The following is a 17,691-nucleotide window of genomic DNA, read 5'->3' on the forward strand; positions in this document are numbered from 1 at the left end:
CCATCATGATCATCACTCTCATCACCATCATCAACTATCGTTAACCATCATATCACCATCAACACTACCATCATAATCATCACCATCAACATCATCACCACCATCATCATTGTTATCACTATCATCACCATCAATCATCCTCACCACCACCAACATGATCACCCACATGATTATCAACATGATTACCACCATCATCATCACCATCACCATCATCATCACAATAGTCATCTCCTCCTCAAAAACTAAAATGAAGATGCTCTATAAACAGAGCCCAGAGAACTACTCCTTCCCAAATGTCCTGCTTCTGCTCATACCCCTCAGAGGGCACTCAAACTGCTCCTTGCATCCCCCCATTGCCCTGCTTCTGGGAGGCCAGCAGAAGCCTGGAGGGAGGAAATATCTAGGGTCTGCAGATAACCCAGAGGCCACCACGGTCCCAGAGCTCACCTCCCATGAACGAACTTGGAGATGACCGAGGAGCAGGGGGCCTGTCACTCTCCGCTCACACTGCCATTCCTGACATGTTGTCAGCACAGAGGTGGGTAGGAAAGGAAGTAAAGAAAGGGAGCTTGGTCCCAAAAGCACCTGTCCCCAGGCCACAAGAGTCCACAGTCAAGTATTCCATCCGCCTGGGAATCAGTCTCCATGGCAATCACAAGCCCTGAAGACCAGCTAGGAAGGAGCACCCCACGGGGTCTCCAAAGGGATGTGTAGAGACCACTGGTGGCAGACAAGGTGTCTGGTGTCCTCTCTCCAGAGCCTCAACATACAGAGCCCCAGCACCTGCCATGAAAAGACAGAGGGAAGGTGCTGGGACCTTCTCGGGCAAGCCTCGGGATGCCCCCTGCATGTGTCCACACTGCATCATGACCCCGCCCGGAAGTGGGTCCCTCACTCTGCCCCGCAACTCCCCAGGCTGGGTGAAGTTGGGGCCTTTGTGACTCCAGGCAACGGAGAGGCAGAGGGGGGCCTCAGGGGGGCAAGCAGGATTTTTCAGGAGACAGCCCACCCTGCAGTGCCTCTTCTCCAAGAGCCCAAAGCGGCATTTGGAGGCAGATGTTACTGCAATCACGCAGCCCTGGCCCTGCCCTGCTTCCTGGCAAGGCTGTCGCTGAACATCTGGGAAGCTGAGCAGCTGGAGGCCCTGCTCCATCTGCCTGGGGAGCTCCTGGCCCTGTCATCTCTGGAGATGCGGGAACAGGGACGCGGCTTACTGCTGCTCAGACAGGCTGCCCAGCCAGAGAACCACCGAATAGCACCAGAGCCAGGAATGATGTCCGTGGCTCTAATGCAAAGTCTTTTTTAGTAAATGGAACCCCTTCCCAGGACAAAGGAGAAGCCGGCACCTCCAAGACCTGGTTTGGATCCACTCTGGGCGTGCTCCTGCCGGGGCATGCACGGCTTTTCATCACAAGCACATGGTAAAGGCACCGCCTTGCAGTGAGGTCATGCCCTCCTTGGAAGGTCCAGCCAGGTCCAGAAACGGCAGCTTCTGCCCAACGTGCCTCTGAGCTCGTGCCTCACAGACCAGCCCTGCCCTGCTCACAGCTTCCATGGCTTCTGGGCACCTGAAGCCATCGCCTCACCATCCCTCAGACCCCTGCAAAGGCTCCTCATGGGACAGAAGTCAGAGAGATGGGCACTACCTGCTAACAGGGACTCCAGACTGGGCACGCCCCATGGCTGCTGGACACACCGGCCACCAGCCCCCAGAGAGGACAACCGTCCCCTGGGAAAGCAGCCTTGCTGCCCGACTCAGCCAGGGCTGGTCTGCACCTGCATGGCCACCTCCATCAGGTACACACCTGGGAAGTCCATGACCCAGAACCTCTGGCCCCATGCATCACAATTTCCCCCCATGCGACAGCCCCACAGACCTAGCCTCCACCACGTCTGCACTGGGCCCCTGTCAGGGCCAGGCCTGTGTAGAGCATCTAATGAGGCATGGCCATGAACAAGACCCAGCGAGGAAGAGGACCCACACGGTCCTCGCAGATCCGGCCATCATCCGAGTCCGTGATGCGTGGGTGATGGTGCCCACGTCCAATGGCCGAGGGTGCCCACATCAGCTGCAGTGATTTTCTGTAACATCCGTGCAGAAACGCAGACCGTCCCAGAAAACAGTGAGCCCTGCGGTCGGGAGACATTGAGCACCCCCCCCCCCAAAACGGTTGTGACAATAAAGAGTAAGGGGAATAAAAGGACTCCGTCGGCCTAGAGGGAGAAGCGGGCATGACAACCGCCCCAGACACCTGTCCACACCGGCTGGTAGGGGAGGCCGCGCAGGATTGAGAGAGTACGTCATGGGCACGGGCTTGGGGAGTCACCGGCAGGGGAACTCCTGGACGGGGTCCCTGGGCTCAGCTCCATGGAGCTGTGAGCGAGCACAGACCCCCCCACCGAGGGGCTGTGGGCGACGGCGTAGCCGCTCACGGGGCCCTGGAGGTGTGCATGGCCGCTCTCACCAGCACATTCCCTGCCAACTTAGACGCGGAGTGGAAGTGCCAGCAGTGGGGATCCATCCCATGAATGAGTGGGAGCCCATGCCGAGGAATACGACACGACCGTCTAAGAGAGCCCGGCCACTCGCCACGCACCGTTCTAGAAAGAACTTCGGGAAATACTGCTAAACAGCCAACCCGAGAGCAGCTTTACCAGCATGCTCTCCCGTGTGTGCGCGTGTTCCCGGGGAGGGCAGGAGTTACGCACCGCACCGGGGGGAGAACGGGACTGGCTGCTGGGGGCGCGCGGGGTCACGACACACCGCCTGTACCTTTCAAAGCGCGTGCGATGCGAGGTGTCCCCTACTCAAATATACGCGGGTACACGCACAGCACGAGCAAAGATTCCTCCTGGCCTCCCGGGGTCCCCGTGGGGTCTGGAGGGGCCCCGCCCAGGCATGCACCCCAAGCTTCGGCTGTCCCCGCAGGACGCGGCCGCTCTAACCTGCGCACCAGCCTCTCCGGGGCTCCCGACCCACCCGCCACTCTCTGGGCTGCCACGGTCCCCAACATGGTGACAGGCCAGCCGTGACAGCGCGCGGAGGGCCCGATGCCCGGGGCCCAGGGAATGCAGAGCCCCGAGTCGGACCCCACGGTGAACTGCAGGCTCCCGCCGACGCCGATGCGCGTGCTGGCTCATCACCATAGTGGATGCAGCACAGCACTCGGAGGCGTTAATCCCGGGGGACGCCGCGTGGGAGGAAAGGGCACGTGACGAGCGTCTGTACCTCCTGCTCAATTTTTCTCTAACCCTTCAACTGCCCTTAAAAAACCCTACAGTTTTTTTTTTTAAAGATTTTATTTATTTATTTATTTGAGAGAGAGAGAATGAGAGACAGAGAGCACGAGAGGGAGGAGGGTCAGAGGGAGAAGCAGACTCCCTGCCGAGCAGAGAGCCCGATGCGGGACTCGATCCGGGGACTCCAGGATCATGACCTGAGCCGAAGGCAGTCGCTTAACCAACTGAGCCACCCAGGCGCCCCAAAAAACCCTACAGTTTTAAAAAATGAGAATATAACAACACCGTTCTTGCCCTTTGATGCAATTGAGAATGTGCCTTTCTGCCCCCCCTGCGGTAGGATACACGTAACGTAAAATTTACCATGTTAACTACGCCTAAGTGCCAAGGTCAGCCGCGCCCGGCATATTCACAGCTGGGCACCAACACGCCCATCGGCCTCCCATCCCCACGAAACACGACCCCCCCATCCCCTCCCCCAGCCCCCGGGAACCCCATCCGACCTCTGACTCCATCACCTGACCCCCCGGCTCCCTCATTCAGGTGGAATCATTCAGCACTTCTCCCTTTGTGTCTGACCGATTTCACTAAGCACAAGGGCCGTCCGTGCTGGGACCGGTGTCAGGACGCCCGTCCTCTTGAGGCCTGAGTCACACCCCACGTTCTGTCGACATGCGCGTTGCTATCCAATATCAGGGGACGCTCTGGAGGTGCCTTCGCAGGACTTGGGAAGGCGGCGGTCTGCCCCTCCCCGGACGCACACGGGGGCCCAGAGCCTGCAGGGCCCGCGGGGCCCAGCAGGGAACACAGCCTCGGCCGCCCCTCACCTTCTCTGAGACGACTCTATCTCGGGAACTCTCAGGAAAGCAGCATGTTGTTTTTAATTAGGTGAAAAAACTCCTACTGCCACAACAACCCTAATTTTCACAGATTAGTGAGCTTTGCAGTTCCTCATGCTCACTCCCTTGTTAAACCGTGAGACGCAGGTTCTGCCTTCAAGATACATTTCAAAAGCTTCGGAACGCGTCTGCTTAACACAAAAGTTAAGATTTAAACAGTAATGCCACTAATTCCCCTGGAATCAGGCTTAAGTACGGCGGGACGGGAGATGAACGGCCAGAACCACAAGGGAAGTTGCGTAATCGTACTTAATGATTTTGTTTGCATAATCTTGCCACTTAATAAGGCTACAAGATATCACGTACCAGAAGTTTTAATTTATTTGGCCTGCAACTCGGCTGTCGTTGGAGACAGTCTCTGTTCTCAAAGGATTAGGCCCTGAGGAAGTTGGCCGGACACAGACGCCGATTCACCAGCTCCCGGGATCCTCCCAGACCCCAGAGACTCGAGGGGGGTGCTCGGCCCCTTCACCTCCAGGCACCAGCTTGCTGCCGCCGCTGAGCCCAAAGCCCGTCCCCAAGCATGTCACTTATCGTCCACAGCACTGGGACGGTCTCGGCGGCCCCCACAGAACCCCACTCAGCCCAGACAGCAGCTTCTGGTGCAAGGAAACACCTCTAGACTCACCACCAGGGACACGGGGCTTCACTTGCCCGGCGCAGATGGGTACAGTGCATCCGGAGAGTCACCCAGCAGTAGCCACGTCGTCTGGCAAGCCAAGGGTGCGCTCCTGGCGCTCGGGGGCCAAAGGGCTCCTCTGGGCAGAACAGGGCACGTCTAGGAAGGGAACTCTGCTCCACCTGCCACGTCCATCCCAAGCCTTAGGGACACGCTGGACCTCCACACTGAGAGGTCCATCTTTCCATCCATCTGTACTGTGCCGTCCACCCGTAAACACCCCCAGGGTGCCTGGTCCGAGGTAGACACAAGCCGAGAGACAGAGACCACAAGCCACAGCCCCACCCCATAGTGCTATGGTCACGCTCACAGACGAGCAGGCAGCTGATGGGAATGGGGGGCCCACATCCCCGGGCACTGACTTGTATGTGACTGATACATGCTCAGCACGGGGAATAGACTGCTCCTGTCCCCCAGCCCATCGGCCACCTCCAGGGCGTCAGACACACCGAGGTCTGCGTGTCCTGGGCCATCTGTAACCCCTGAACCTGGCCGGGTCCCAGCTGCACTCTAAGGCCGGGACAGCCCTGCCATCTAGAGCATCCCCCACGCCCCGGGTGCCCAAGAGCAGATGCACACATGGCTCAGTGAACAGAGAAAGCACAGCTTTGAGGGCCTGGGAGGGTCTGCAGGCCCTGCACAATGGCTGGGAGACGAACACTTCTCCACAATCTGGTAGCTGGCCAGACTCAGTCCCAGCCAGCCCCAGGCCCCATCCCCAGCTCCCCCATCCGTCCCCTCGTGCAGGCCCCCGGGGAACCCCACACACAGCCTGTTGCACTGGGGAGAGACATCTGGAAGCCCTTGGCCACACCAGTCTCCCAGGCTGAGAAAACCTTTCCCCGGACATCCACCAACACCATTAACGGAGACCCACGAGACCCTGGGCGAGTCCCTCCCCTGCCCTGGGCCTCAACTTCCCCATCTATAAAGTGAGGTGGATAGACCATCCCACATGCTTCTGCAGCCCTCATCTCTAGCATCTGGGTGAACGGGTTCTAAGGCTCCTTTTTATAAACAGACCGCGGAAGGCCGCCGGGGACAGGAGGGTGGGCCGATGGCCTGTGCGCAAACACTCAGGAGAGTGCGGTGGGCGACCTGCAGCTGAAGATGGTCCACGGGCCCCCACCCCGGTCTGCTGACTTTCTAACCAGGTCATGAGGGGATGGCCCCCTCCCACGGCTGCGGGCCAAGCCATCACTCTGACAGCTCCCCTCCCCCGCTCAGCAAGCCCTGAGGAAAGCCCTAGGCCCAGGTCCCCGCTGGTGGTTCTGCAGGCACCGACCCGACGTCCCCATGGGCTCAGCCCCAGAGGCCCTGACCGTCCTCCCGAGCGACCTCCCGGGATCAGCCCCAGAAAGCACCGGCGAGACCTTATGAATGCCCCCTTTGCTAAGTATTCCGGAAAATTCCAACTACACTTGAGTCCTCACCCAACATTGCGCCCCTCCCTCTGACAGCCTCCGTGCAGAGCCCCTCAGAGCCCAGCTGAGAATGGCCTTTCAGCACCCAAGGGAGGGGTCCGCATGAACACCGAGGAAGCAAAGGGGCGGGTGGGAGGATGGGGGAGCCAAGGGGCCGCAGTGGCCGGTCCAGAGGCCTCAGCCTATCAGGGAATGGGTCGGCGGGAGGGTGACCCCGAGCACCTTCCACACGCAGCTCTGACCCCCTACATGCGTGCACTCACCGCTCCCTCACTGCCTGTCATGCCCCCGATGGGAAACTGAGGGACGGGCACACAAGGTCACATGACCAAGAGGAGCACCAACTGCACCCGGGAGGCCACGGGACGGGGGGGCAGCTCGGTGACTGGTGGGCCGGGACGAGCTGGTCCCTGGAAGGACATTAGCCCACGCCCTGTCACAGGGCCGCTCAGGAGACCACCCGGACCAGGAGACTCCTGCACAACCCCCCAGGAGCCCTCCCACCCCACCCCCCATGGACCCCCACCAGGCATCGGGGGCTCAGGGCCACGTGGCTAAGCTTCGCCCCCCTCACCTGCCACATCTGGGGACACTGCAGGACACAGGCCAGGCATGTGGGGGACAGACTCCTTGCCGTACAGAGCAGGACGGGCTGTACCCCTATTTCCTTCTACCCAGCACGGCCCCAGCAGGCACCCCCGCCTCCGACCCCACCGCGGGGGCACAGTCCTGCCCTCATCCTCGCTCACTGGGACCCCTCCATGGCCCACGTCCCCTCCCCAAGCAGTAAGAGGCCTCTCTCGAAAGTGAGGCCCCCTCAGAACCTTCCGGACACCCCTCCCCCTCCCCCACAGCATGCTGAGCCGTCCTCCAGGTGGGTGACTGCATCCGGCCGGACAGCCCGGGCATCCGAGGCACTCACTGACACCCCTGAGAGCAGGGGCCCGGGGGCAGCCAGCAATCGGGCCTGGGGACCCCTCTCCCACTCCCCAAGCTCCACCCAGGAGGAACTGCCTTCCCTTCTAGAAGCTCCCCTACAGAAAGTGGGGTATGGTCTCCCCGTCCACACCCTCCCAGCAACAATGGGGTTAAAACTCAAAACACAAATGTTTGCATTTTGCTCTCATTGCCAAGCCACGCAGTTAATGAGAAAAAAAGTGCAGTTCAACTAACAGGAATTAGGACGCTAAGGAAAAACCAGGAATAAAAGAAGAAACACTAGAAAAACATTCTTAATAACTTAACAGGTAACCATCAAATTGGCAAGAACCTATTCCAATTGGAACCAGAAACGTTTTGGGGCAGGCCAGGCTCAAGCGTCAAACCGGTTTTCAAAATTTTCTCTTAAACAAAGAAAGAAAAATTAATTTTCAAAGGGTCATGAGCAGGCCAGCTGCCAGGGTGGTCCCAGGTGTGCAGCTGAGGCCCCGCATGGCAGGCCCGGGGAGGGGGGGATAGACAGCCATAATGGCACTGGCACCTCCACACACAGGATGCGGTGGGCTCCACAGGGCTGCCCCTCCCAGCAAGGAGCAGCTGGGTCCCCGAGAGGCAGGAAGCTGCCGGGCTCCCACCCCACCTTCCCGCCCTCCATGCCCACCCACAGCCCCCGGGAGGACTCCAGCACAGAGGGGACACTGGACCAGGGCAGGTCAGCCAGCTCGGGGCCTCTGGCCCAGGGAGATGGCGTCAGGCCAGGCGCAAGGTACATTTCCTTCCACCCCCAACATGATGGGCTAACAGTGCCCCCCAAAGACGGGTCTACCCAGAACCCCGGAACATGGCCTTGTCTGGAGTCAGTGTCCTTGAAGATAGGATTAAGGCTCTTGAGATGAGAGCATCTGAATCTGGGCGGCCCTAAATCCAATGACGGCTGTGCTTGCAAGACAGGACAGGGGGATTTGGGAGGGGTGAGGACCCAGGCGGAGACAGGAGAGAAGGCAGCCACGAGCCAAGGGGCGCCCAGGACTGCCGGGACCACCAGAAGCAGGAGAGGCCCCCGGGAGGACCAGGAGCTTCCAGAAGGAACCAGTCCCGCCCACACTGTGGTCTAGGATGTGGCCTCCAAAACCAAGAGACCACAAGCTGCTGCTTGAGGCGCCCCATCTGCGGTCCTACAACAGAGCCCCCAGGAAGCCGATGGAGACACCTGCCCATTCCGATGGCCATCACGGGGCTCACGTCCCCAGCTGAGAGCCTGTCCCCAGCCAGCCTGGACACCCGAGGAAGTGACCTCAGGAGCACCCACATGCCTGTGGAACTGTCCGGAGCTGCCGGCGCCGTGCCATCTGGCCCCCGTCCAGTGGCCCCCCGTCCAGCGCTCCTTGGCCCAGACGACTGCCCGTGCCTGGCACTCAGTGGGTGCTCAGCCGGCGCGCGATCCTCCTGCTCAGTGTCTCACCATGACTTCCCCACGCCCGATACCACGTCCGTACCCAAAAGGAGCCCTCTCTCTCCTAGCCAGAGAGCCAGTGCCATGGCCACAAATAGAAGGCAACCGTAAAAGCAAACACACAGCTATTAAGATGAAAAACGCCCATCCGTGCCCGGCATAGGGCCATCTTGTGTGCCAAGAGCGGTGCGCGCCTCACTTTGGGAACCGCTGGATTTATGGACGAGGCACGTTAGGAGTTTCCGGGCTGCTCCATCCCACCCCCGACCCGGGCAAGCCGCTTCCGCCCCAACCTGCAGCTCAAAGGTCGTGTTTCCGTGGCCCAAACACCCCGACGAGACCCCACTGCGAGCGTGTGTGCGTCCAGGCCGTCTGTGAGCCGGAGGGGAGCAGAGCCCCGAGGCCCAGCATCCCCCGCCCACAGCATGCCTCCCGGAGCCCCCGCCACACACGGCGTGAGTCCCCGCGGCATGGGAGTGCTCCCCCTACCATCTGTGCGCGGCCCCTCCTCGCTGCCCTGACAAATCACAAACACGAGCCTTCAAGCAACCGAAGCCCACCCTCCCACCACAGGCCTGGAGACTAGGGGTCCGAATCCAGGCGGGCAGGGCCACACTCGCCCTGGAGGCTCCCGAGGAGGCTCCTTCCAGCCTCCTCCCCTGCTCCTGGCAGCCCCTCATCCCCCTGCCTCTCCCCCCATGTCTCTCATAGGGACACCTGTCATGGGATTTAGGGTAGACCCTAACCCAAGATGACGTCGTCTCGAGACCATTAGCTTAATTACAGCTGCAAAGACCCCGTCTCCCTGTGAGGCTGCAGGCACAGGTTTTAGGGCCCCCCCCAGCTGTGCATTTCTCACAAGTGCACACACTCAAGCCCCCGTTCTAACTCCCCACACAGCAGATCCACCAGCTCCCCAGCACAGAGCCTGGCCTGGCATACAGCAGGTGCTGGCTATGTGCTCCAGGCGTGTCCATCCTGGCTGTCACCGAGGCAACGGGGCCGGGGAGCAGAGTACTGTGCAGGTGGCCCGGGGTCAGAGGGCTGAAGACAGATGCACGGTCTCCAGAGCACCGAGTCATTACAAGCAGGGCCGGGGCTCCTCGCTTACCGAGGCAAACCGGAGGGCCTGGCTCCCTGCTTCTACGGTTGGCGAAGAAAGGGAATGAGTTAATAAAACCTGTCTTCCCCAGGCACGGCGCTTTTCTTTTTCTTTGTTTTTTAAGTAGGCTCCACGCCCAGCGAGGAGGCCCAGGCAGGGCTTGAACTCATGACCCTGAGATCCAGACGGGAGCTGAGATTAAGAGTCGGAGGCTTCACCGAGGGAGCCCCCCTCGTGTCCCAAAAAGCGTGCATTTTAAAGGCAGAACAGCCTCCTCTAAATATACGTGGTCGGAGCCCGTGGGGCCGAGGGTGGATACGGGCAGTCTGGGGACAGTATTCCGGTAGGGTCCTCGGGCAGCATCCCCGAGGGCAACTCACTTGAACCTGCAGCCTTCTACAGCCACCCTCCCCACCTGAGGTGGGGGCCCTCGGAAGCAGGGGGCAGGGCAGAGGGGGCGCCCTCGGCACAACCAGCTGCAGGATCCTGCTGTCGGACCAGGAGACCAAGGCCCAGAACAGGCCCCTGGCCTCCAGGGGTCTCAGCTCAATGCCGGTGACCTCACCTGAGTGCACTGCAAAGTGGGGGGCTCATGGGCAGGCAGCTTTGAGGATGACGCCCCCCGAGACTGCCCATGGCCCCCCTCCTGCAGAGACACTGCCACGCCTCGGCCTGGCTTTCCAGGATGGACACCTGCGTTCCCATGCAGAAAGGGCAAGTGACGTGCCCCCAGGTGACCACCCGGCCCGTGCAGGCCACACCCGCCCGTCAGGAGTCCAGGGCACTCGGGGAAGCGAAGGCCGGCGGTGGCCGCCCTCCCTGTGCCTGAGCTGCAAGCCTGCCCTGGGGGCGCGGCTGCTCCTTCCCCGCACCTCAGCCGCTCCGGAGGCAGGAGCCCTGAGGGTGTGGAGTGACAACTGCCAACGCCAGGCTACGGCGTCACCGCGACGCCCCACTCGGGTCACCCCCAGGCGGCCGTCTGAGCCTCCAACACACAGGACGTCACGGCTGGATAGGAACCTGCCGTGGGGTGACCAGGGTTCTCACACCTCCCGGCCAGGCCCGGAGGAGCCGGGGCGCGTGTGCTGGACCTCCACTCCACTTCCTACAAACCGTTTGCACGATGGGGTCCCATGCTCTCGGGGATCATCTGGAAGAGGCCGTGGGCACCGTCAGGGTCACGCAGCTGAGCACGGCAGGTGCAGACCGGGCACGGCGGCCTCAAAGACACCCCACGACAGGGAAACCAACCTGTGTACCCCGACTTCTTCCCGGGCTCAGTCAGGCATGCCCTGCAGGCAGTGTGGACGAGGGAAAGCGGAATGATCCGGCAAAGCCAGGATTGCTGGGGGAGATGCTCCCCCTCCCCCCCACGTCCCCTTCCAGAGAGGTGGCCCCCCAGCACCGGGAAGGTGTGTCGACAGCATGGGCATCCCACCTGTCGGCTCAGACCCAGCTCGGGCCGACACCAGTGAACCTCGCTCCCCGCCTGCAGCCGTGGGCCGGTCCTGCCAAGAGCATCTGCGGGGGGCCGTCAGCAGTGCCCCCCGGCACTCAGTAACTAAGTAACTAAGGCCAGAAAAAGCAGGTGCATCCGGCTTTCCCGCACCTGACTCACCAGGTCTACTTAGAGATGACAGCCCCCGCCAGGAAGTGCAGAGCACCAGCCCAGGCTGGTGAGCAGCGTGCGCTCGCCCCATGTCCGCGGCCACCCCAGCCCGCCGGGCTCTCAGTGCCGGCCCCCTCTTTCTAGGACGCAGGCTGGGCCCCAGAGAGGACCTTTGTGGCCCGGGCGTGTCCCCCACCCTCGGCCACCCTCCCCCTCTTCTGGTCCTGAAGCTCCCTTCCCACTGGGAAGCCCCCTCTGGAGGGGCGGTCCTGGCGGGCACAGACACGGGCCAGCAGTCCGGGCCCCCGGGAGGGAGGGGGGCCTTGCCCTTTCCCACGGGACTCCCGGGAGCCAGGACCCAGAGTCCCAGGAATGCTGTCGACCACGGCTGAGGCCTGCCACGCTGAGAGGGGCTGGGAAAGCGTGCTGGCTCTCGGAGGGGCAGAGGCGGGCGTGGACCCAGCAGAGACGGGTGTGAGCACCTGGAGGGCCGCTGACGAGATCAGCTGGCAACCTCTCCCGTTTCGGGAGTCTGGGCCCGGCGTCTGCCCCGCGCACCCTGAGCCCACCTCCACCTTCCCGAGCACCCCACCCAGTCTGGCTGATGGAACCAGGGGACCGTCTGCCCACGTGTGCTGGCGAATCAAGCACAAGTTGACAGAAACCGCACGGCTACCAGGTGCATGGCGTGGGGTTAGAGACCCATCTGTCAGGTACCCTGCATGGCCACCCTAAGCTTCAGCTTCTTGGACCCGTCCCCTCCTGCCAAGGAGGGAGCGGAGGGTCCCCGCTGTCCAGTGCCCTGCCTGACCTCAGCCTGCAATCTGGTCTCCTAATCCCCAAGGCTGTGTGCACAAGCGTGTGTGAGCCAGGGCCCAGGCCCAGGAACTGCCAGGACGGCAGCCAGGACACGGGAGGAGAGTGAGCGCGTGGGGTGCGAGGAGCCCAGGCAGCTCCTTGCGGCCCTGCTGCCTCGGGGCCCACGCAGAGAAAGGAAAATGTGACTCGCTGGCACCTGTCCCGCTGACCTCTGTGACCTAGCTGGGCCTCCCTCTTTTAAAGCAGCCCTTCCACAGGGTGGAACATGGCCACGCGAGGTGTGGAACCTTCTAGAGAGGCTCAGCCACGTGCCACGTCAGGTACCAGAGCAGCAGAGACCTCACCTTCCACCACCCTCGTCGCGCGAAGAGGCTGCAAGCACGCGGGGCGTGGGCTCGTGTGTGTCCGTGTGCGAGAGAGCACGTCCGTGTGAGCGGGGGCAAGGCTGCGCCGTCCATCCCCTGGAGAGGCTGGGTCCGGGGACGGATCCGGCGTACGCAGGAGGCCGAGCTCCCAGGAGGGCCGGCTGGCCACTGCAGCAGGCAGCCACGAGGTCACCCACGTTCATCCAAAACACACCCCGAATCCAGTCACCTAACCCGTCACGTACGTTTAGATACTTGCTAGCCCTACGTGAGAAGGAAAGGAGCCGTCTGTCCCCGAGGACATGAGGGCGCGGCTCTAGTTTAAGCCAGGTTCACGACGACCGTCGCAGATTCCAGACGCCCAGGACATTGCGCATCCCCACAGACACGCGCGGACCGTTCCATAATCCAACCACGTGCTACTTATTAGTCACTGATGTGGCCGACCGGACTGCCCTCCTGTCATCCCCAGACAGTGTCCCCAGAGACGGCACACAGTCCGACGTGTGGGGACCCAGAGCGAGGTAGCAGGTCCTTGGCTCCGCTCTCCCACGTCATGCCCAGGACAGAGCGAGGCCGGAGGCTGTCGTGGGAAGTCAGCCTCGGCTCGCCTGCTCCGCGTGTGCCCACGTGTGTGGCCCCGGGGGTGCGCCGGCCTCCGCGGGGGCCTCTGCATGCCGCCCCCGCCACCCAAGCTGGTGCTGAGCCGCGTCCTGTCTGAAACCTCCTTTCCCACCTTCTTGGAACTTCCAGCCGTCAGACGCTCAGCACTGAGGTTCCCGTTAAGGTGAGTGGTGAGTGTGGCTGTTACTTAGATTCTTTTTCACCGAAGAAATGGCAGTAAATGATCAAGGAGTGGTGTTTTTTTAACGCCTGTCCATCCCCCATGTCCTGCAGCCACACGTACTCGCTGGGCCCTTGGGAGTCTGCTGGAGCGCAGGGGGGAGTCGCCAGGCGTCGGGTGAGGTCAGGGTTAGCAGGACACGGGAGAGCGCTCAGCGCCCCGGGTCGCCATCCTCTTTGTGCCCGTACCCACACCTCTGCGGCTGCACCCCGATGGCCCCGGCACAGTCCCCGGCCCAGAACTCCCAGGAACAGCATCCCCACGCGCAGGAGCCTCGCAGAGGGTCCTCCAAGCCCTCACCAGCGCACGCGGGCCTCCCACCAGCCCCCGCCCTGCTCATGCCTCGGGGACACGCGCTGTGCTAGAACGGGGAGGATTGTTTTTGATTCAACAAATATTTCCGACGGAACCCTAAGTTCAGAAAGGTGCCGTGTTAGCCCTAAGTTCCCTGTCTGTTGTTTAAAGTTAGCTGATGGTGGTAACGAACAGGGCAATGCTCGATGCTGGAGGCTAATTAGTGATCAGCACACGGAGCTGCGTCCCTTAACAGGAGGCCAGTAAGGGGACTGGACGGGGTCAAGCACACCCCTTCCCAGCCTCGGGCTCACGGTTACCCTTCCCTTTCAGAGTAACTGGCTCACTCAGGGTGTGAACGTTGAGTCGTGTTTACTCAGTCCGGCTGTGAGCCCGGAGCTGCCCAGAGCCTGGGAGCCCTGGAAGGGAGGCCACCGACCCTGCGCTCATCTCCCCGGGCGAGCGCTCAGCAGGAACCGCGGGAGAGGCTGCTAACACGGTGCTCACCCATCTCACGCATTCCCCTGCCACCTGAAGGATCTGCAGAGATGGACTTCACCTCCTGTCCACGTTACAGAAACAAATCCGGCCCCGCTCCTGCCTCCTCCACGTCCCAACGCCCCAAAACCTCGCCGCCCAAGTGGCCTGGCAGGCCGTCAGCTCTCACGTCTCGCTGCTTCTTTTTACTGTTTCTGTTCTTCCTGTTACATGAAGCATCAACACAAAAGCTGTTCATCTGCGGACAGGGCCGTAATCTGTCAAGTGAACGTAAGGCGGGAGAGAGAGCTACGGAAGACTGTTGAAGAGGGAGGTGGGAAGCTGTTACAATTCCAGCCGTTTCCTCACCCCCGTGTTCTGAGACCAAACGTAGTAAGGAGATGAAGGAGCGGCTTCTCTCTGCCCGGGGCCTGGCTCCCCATCACAGAGGCGCTCGGCCCCCTGAGTAAGCTGCTGTATTTCAAACCAGGTCCCGAGATCCCCAAACACACGTTTGTATTGAAATACAGGGTCCCGAGAAATACCAGGTCCCGAGATGCCCAAGCAGAAAACGGCCTCCTGCGTCCAGAGGAGGGTCAGGGTGTCCCGAGGAGCAAGCAGAGAAGGTGTCGTCCAGGCCCCAGTGCGCCCCCACATCCCACGCATGCCACCGCCGCGTCCAGGGGCTCTCTCTTCAGCCCTCCGGCTGCCTGAGCCAGGCAGGCACGGTGACCAGGCCGTTCCTACAAAGGCTGGGCCGGCCAGAGCCGCAATTAGGGAACCACAATGCGCGTCCCTCTCCGGTCACAGCCCTATTCATCTTCCCAAACAGTGGGAGGCAGGCTGGCCAGAGGGAGACCAATCAGCCACAGGGTGACCTGCATCACCACACAAAAGGTGAAGTGTGGAAAAACGGCTCCCCGCGTCCCCCATTCTTCATCCCTGAAACACCAGACTTATGGAAATGGCTATTTAAACAACTCTCCCCCACTCCTCTGCGGACGAGTCCCAGCTGCCTGCCGGCCCGCCTCACTGCCTCCCTCCCACTGGCCAGCACGCTACTGGAGGAAAGTGCGTGGAGCTTGCGGGCCTGGAATAGCCCTGTGTCTCCCGGGTGAGGTGAGGCAGCCCCCCCCCGGGGGGCCAAAAGGGCCAGCTCACAGGACAGGGATGCTTCTCCCCATCCCCGAACAGCGGGAGCCACCGTTTAAAGACCGACTAACAGGACGTCGGGTGAGGTCAGGGGGGGCTGCACAGGCAAACCCTCGGTCTCGCCCAGTCTGTCTGAAGGATACGTTGGCTTCTGAGCACGCACCTGCTCCATGGCCCCATGTCCTACGTCCCCATTCCTACACTGCCTTCTAGAACACCGACACGTATGTGTCTGCTTCAAAGTAAACGCCGAGATTTTCTGTGAAGGGCTCTCAATAACCCGTCCACGCAAACACTTCACTCCATGAGCCCGATGATTGCTTAAACGTTGACCTGCCCCACACCCAGCATCTTCAAACCCAGGGATAGCGGCTCTTGCCTCTTGACCAGAAGAAACTGTCCTTAAGATGCGAGGCCTCAGGAGGATGGCACCATCCCCCGAAGAGACCAGGGGCCGAGTGGGAGGGAAGCATTCAGCCACATGCAATCAGAGAAGCTACTGGCTTTAGTCTCTTATTAAATCACAGCTTCAAAATCAGGGACGATCCCCTTCGTCACAGAAACTCCCCACACAGATGGGCACTTTCGACCTTGGAGAGACGCAGTGAAACTTTAACATGCATTCCCTTTTCAAAATGAATCGCCCCAAAAGGAGAGATCTGTGGGAAGGGTGATGAACTTAACCCCCTAAACAAGGCCCAGCTGCCCAGGGACCCTCTGGCCACTTGGTGGGTCCTCAGATCACCTGGCAGAGGACAGAGCTGAGAACAGCCCTCTGGAGACTTGCCAGCCCTCCGGGATCAGCCCAAGGCAGAATCACCCACTCCTGAAACAGGTCAGGTAGCCAGTGTCATGGGGAGCTGGCCTCCAAGTTCGGGGGGGGGACTCATCGGGCCCCTGCAGGGCAGGACAGGCCTGCAGCCAAGCCCTGGGACAGCCACCTCTCCCTTGGGGGCCTGGACCCAAATTCAAGGGAGGGAGATGGACACCGGGCCAATGGAGGAGTCACCCGGCCTGGGGCTGGCCTCCCACACCTACCTGCTTCCCTGGGAAGCCAGCAGCAGCTCATTAATTAGGCAGGGAAGCAGCTGAATGTTGCAAATCCTTCCTTTGTAGGAACCCAGAGCTAATGAGGATCTGCTGGCATTACCCAGCCCCACCAGCTCCGGCCGAGGCTTCCCGCTCCCTGCTGGCCAGGGGGAGCACCAGGCAACACTGGTGGCAAGCTGCCTGAGGGCAAGGGCACCCGACAAGCCTGGGCAGTGGGTGCACCTGGGGGCCGGGAGTGCCTGGGTCTGCTGTTCTGCCGGGGCCAGGCAGGCTGAGCACGGCTGTTCCAGGACCGAGCTCCAGGACAGCCCTGCTCCTGGGCCAGGAAGTTTCCAGGAGTGCCCACCCAACCCTATGAAGATCTGGGGTGAAGGGCTCCCCTGTCCCAAAGAACCCTCCAGCCTAGGGTCCAACCACCAACTCGCGCCTAAACCAAGTCTCCCAAGAACCAGATCCAGAAGCAGCGCGCTCTCCAGCATGCTCCCGGAGGGCGCGCAAGGGGCCGGGCAGGGTGTGTCCTCAGGTGTCCCCGATTCTGCCCCGAAGGTGGGGAGCGGTGCGCTGCCCGCAGGCCTCTCCCCCTGGCTCGTGCCCGCCCCGGCCCGCCGGCGTGGAGCTCGGGTGCCATCTACCGAGGGCCCGGGGAGAGCGGGCGAGCGCCGCTGCCAACGGGGCCGTGTGGAGCAGGGGACCGGCCCGGCAGCCACAGCGAGGGCTGGGGCTGGGGCCCCCGGCGGCGCCAGGGCCCCGCGGCCCCGGAGCCCGCCCTGCGCTGCGGGTGAGCCGCGACGGCCGGACGCGGGAAGGTCCGCGCAGCGAGCCCGGCGGAGCGCGGCGCCGGCAGCTGGGGACGCGGCGGGGGACAGCGCCCGGAGGCCGGCCCGCGCGGGGGGCCATTACCTTCTTTGAGGAACTGCGCGTGGATCGCCAGGACGAGGAAGCAGCAGAGCGCAGCCCCTGCGAGTGCCCAGAGCGCCTTCAGGAGCTGCATCGCGGAGCGCCCGCTCGGCCGACGCCCCCGAAGTCGCGCAGCGGAGGTCCAGGCGCCGCATCAGCGCCCCGCCGGGTGCAGCCGCCGCGGCCGCCCGCTCGCGCCCCCCATCCGCCGCCCCCGCCGCGGCCGCCGCGACTGGAGGCGCCGCTCCGGGCGGCGATGCGCGTCTTTCGGGCAGGGGAGGGGCGGGGCGGGGGCGCCGGGGAGGGGCGGCGGGGCGGGGAGGCTAGCAGAAAGTCGCCGGCCGCGGCGGCCGCCGCTCCGGCCACTCGGCCACCATCGCGGGCTGCGGAGCGCCGGGGGCCCGGGCGCGGGGGGGCGGCCGCCGCGGCCCCATGGGCGGCCGCGGCG

The 17,691-nt window shown here is 62.3% G+C and overlaps 1 protein-coding gene across 1 annotated transcript in view; it reads right to left on the reverse strand.

Moving 5' to 3' along the window:
* The window catches only part of TAFA5 (TAFA chemokine like family member 5), a 119,308-nt gene extending 101,854 nt beyond the window's left edge, over positions 1-17,454 (reverse strand). Inside the window, exon 1 of the mRNA XM_034985953.1 lies at positions 17,247-17,454. Coding sequence (XP_034841844.1) covers positions 17,247-17,337 — 91 coding nt within the window. The 5' untranslated portion in view covers positions 17,338-17,454. The remainder of the gene's footprint in view (positions 1-17,246) is intronic.
* Between the last annotated feature and the right edge of the window lie 237 nt (positions 17,455-17,691).

Source organism: Mirounga leonina, unplaced genomic scaffold, assembly GCF_011800145.1.
Source record: "Mirounga leonina isolate KUSES-001 unplaced genomic scaffold, KU_Mleo_1.0 Mir_375, whole genome shotgun sequence".
In the NCBI taxonomy this organism is placed as follows: Eukaryota; Metazoa; Chordata; class Mammalia; order Carnivora; family Phocidae; genus Mirounga; species Mirounga leonina.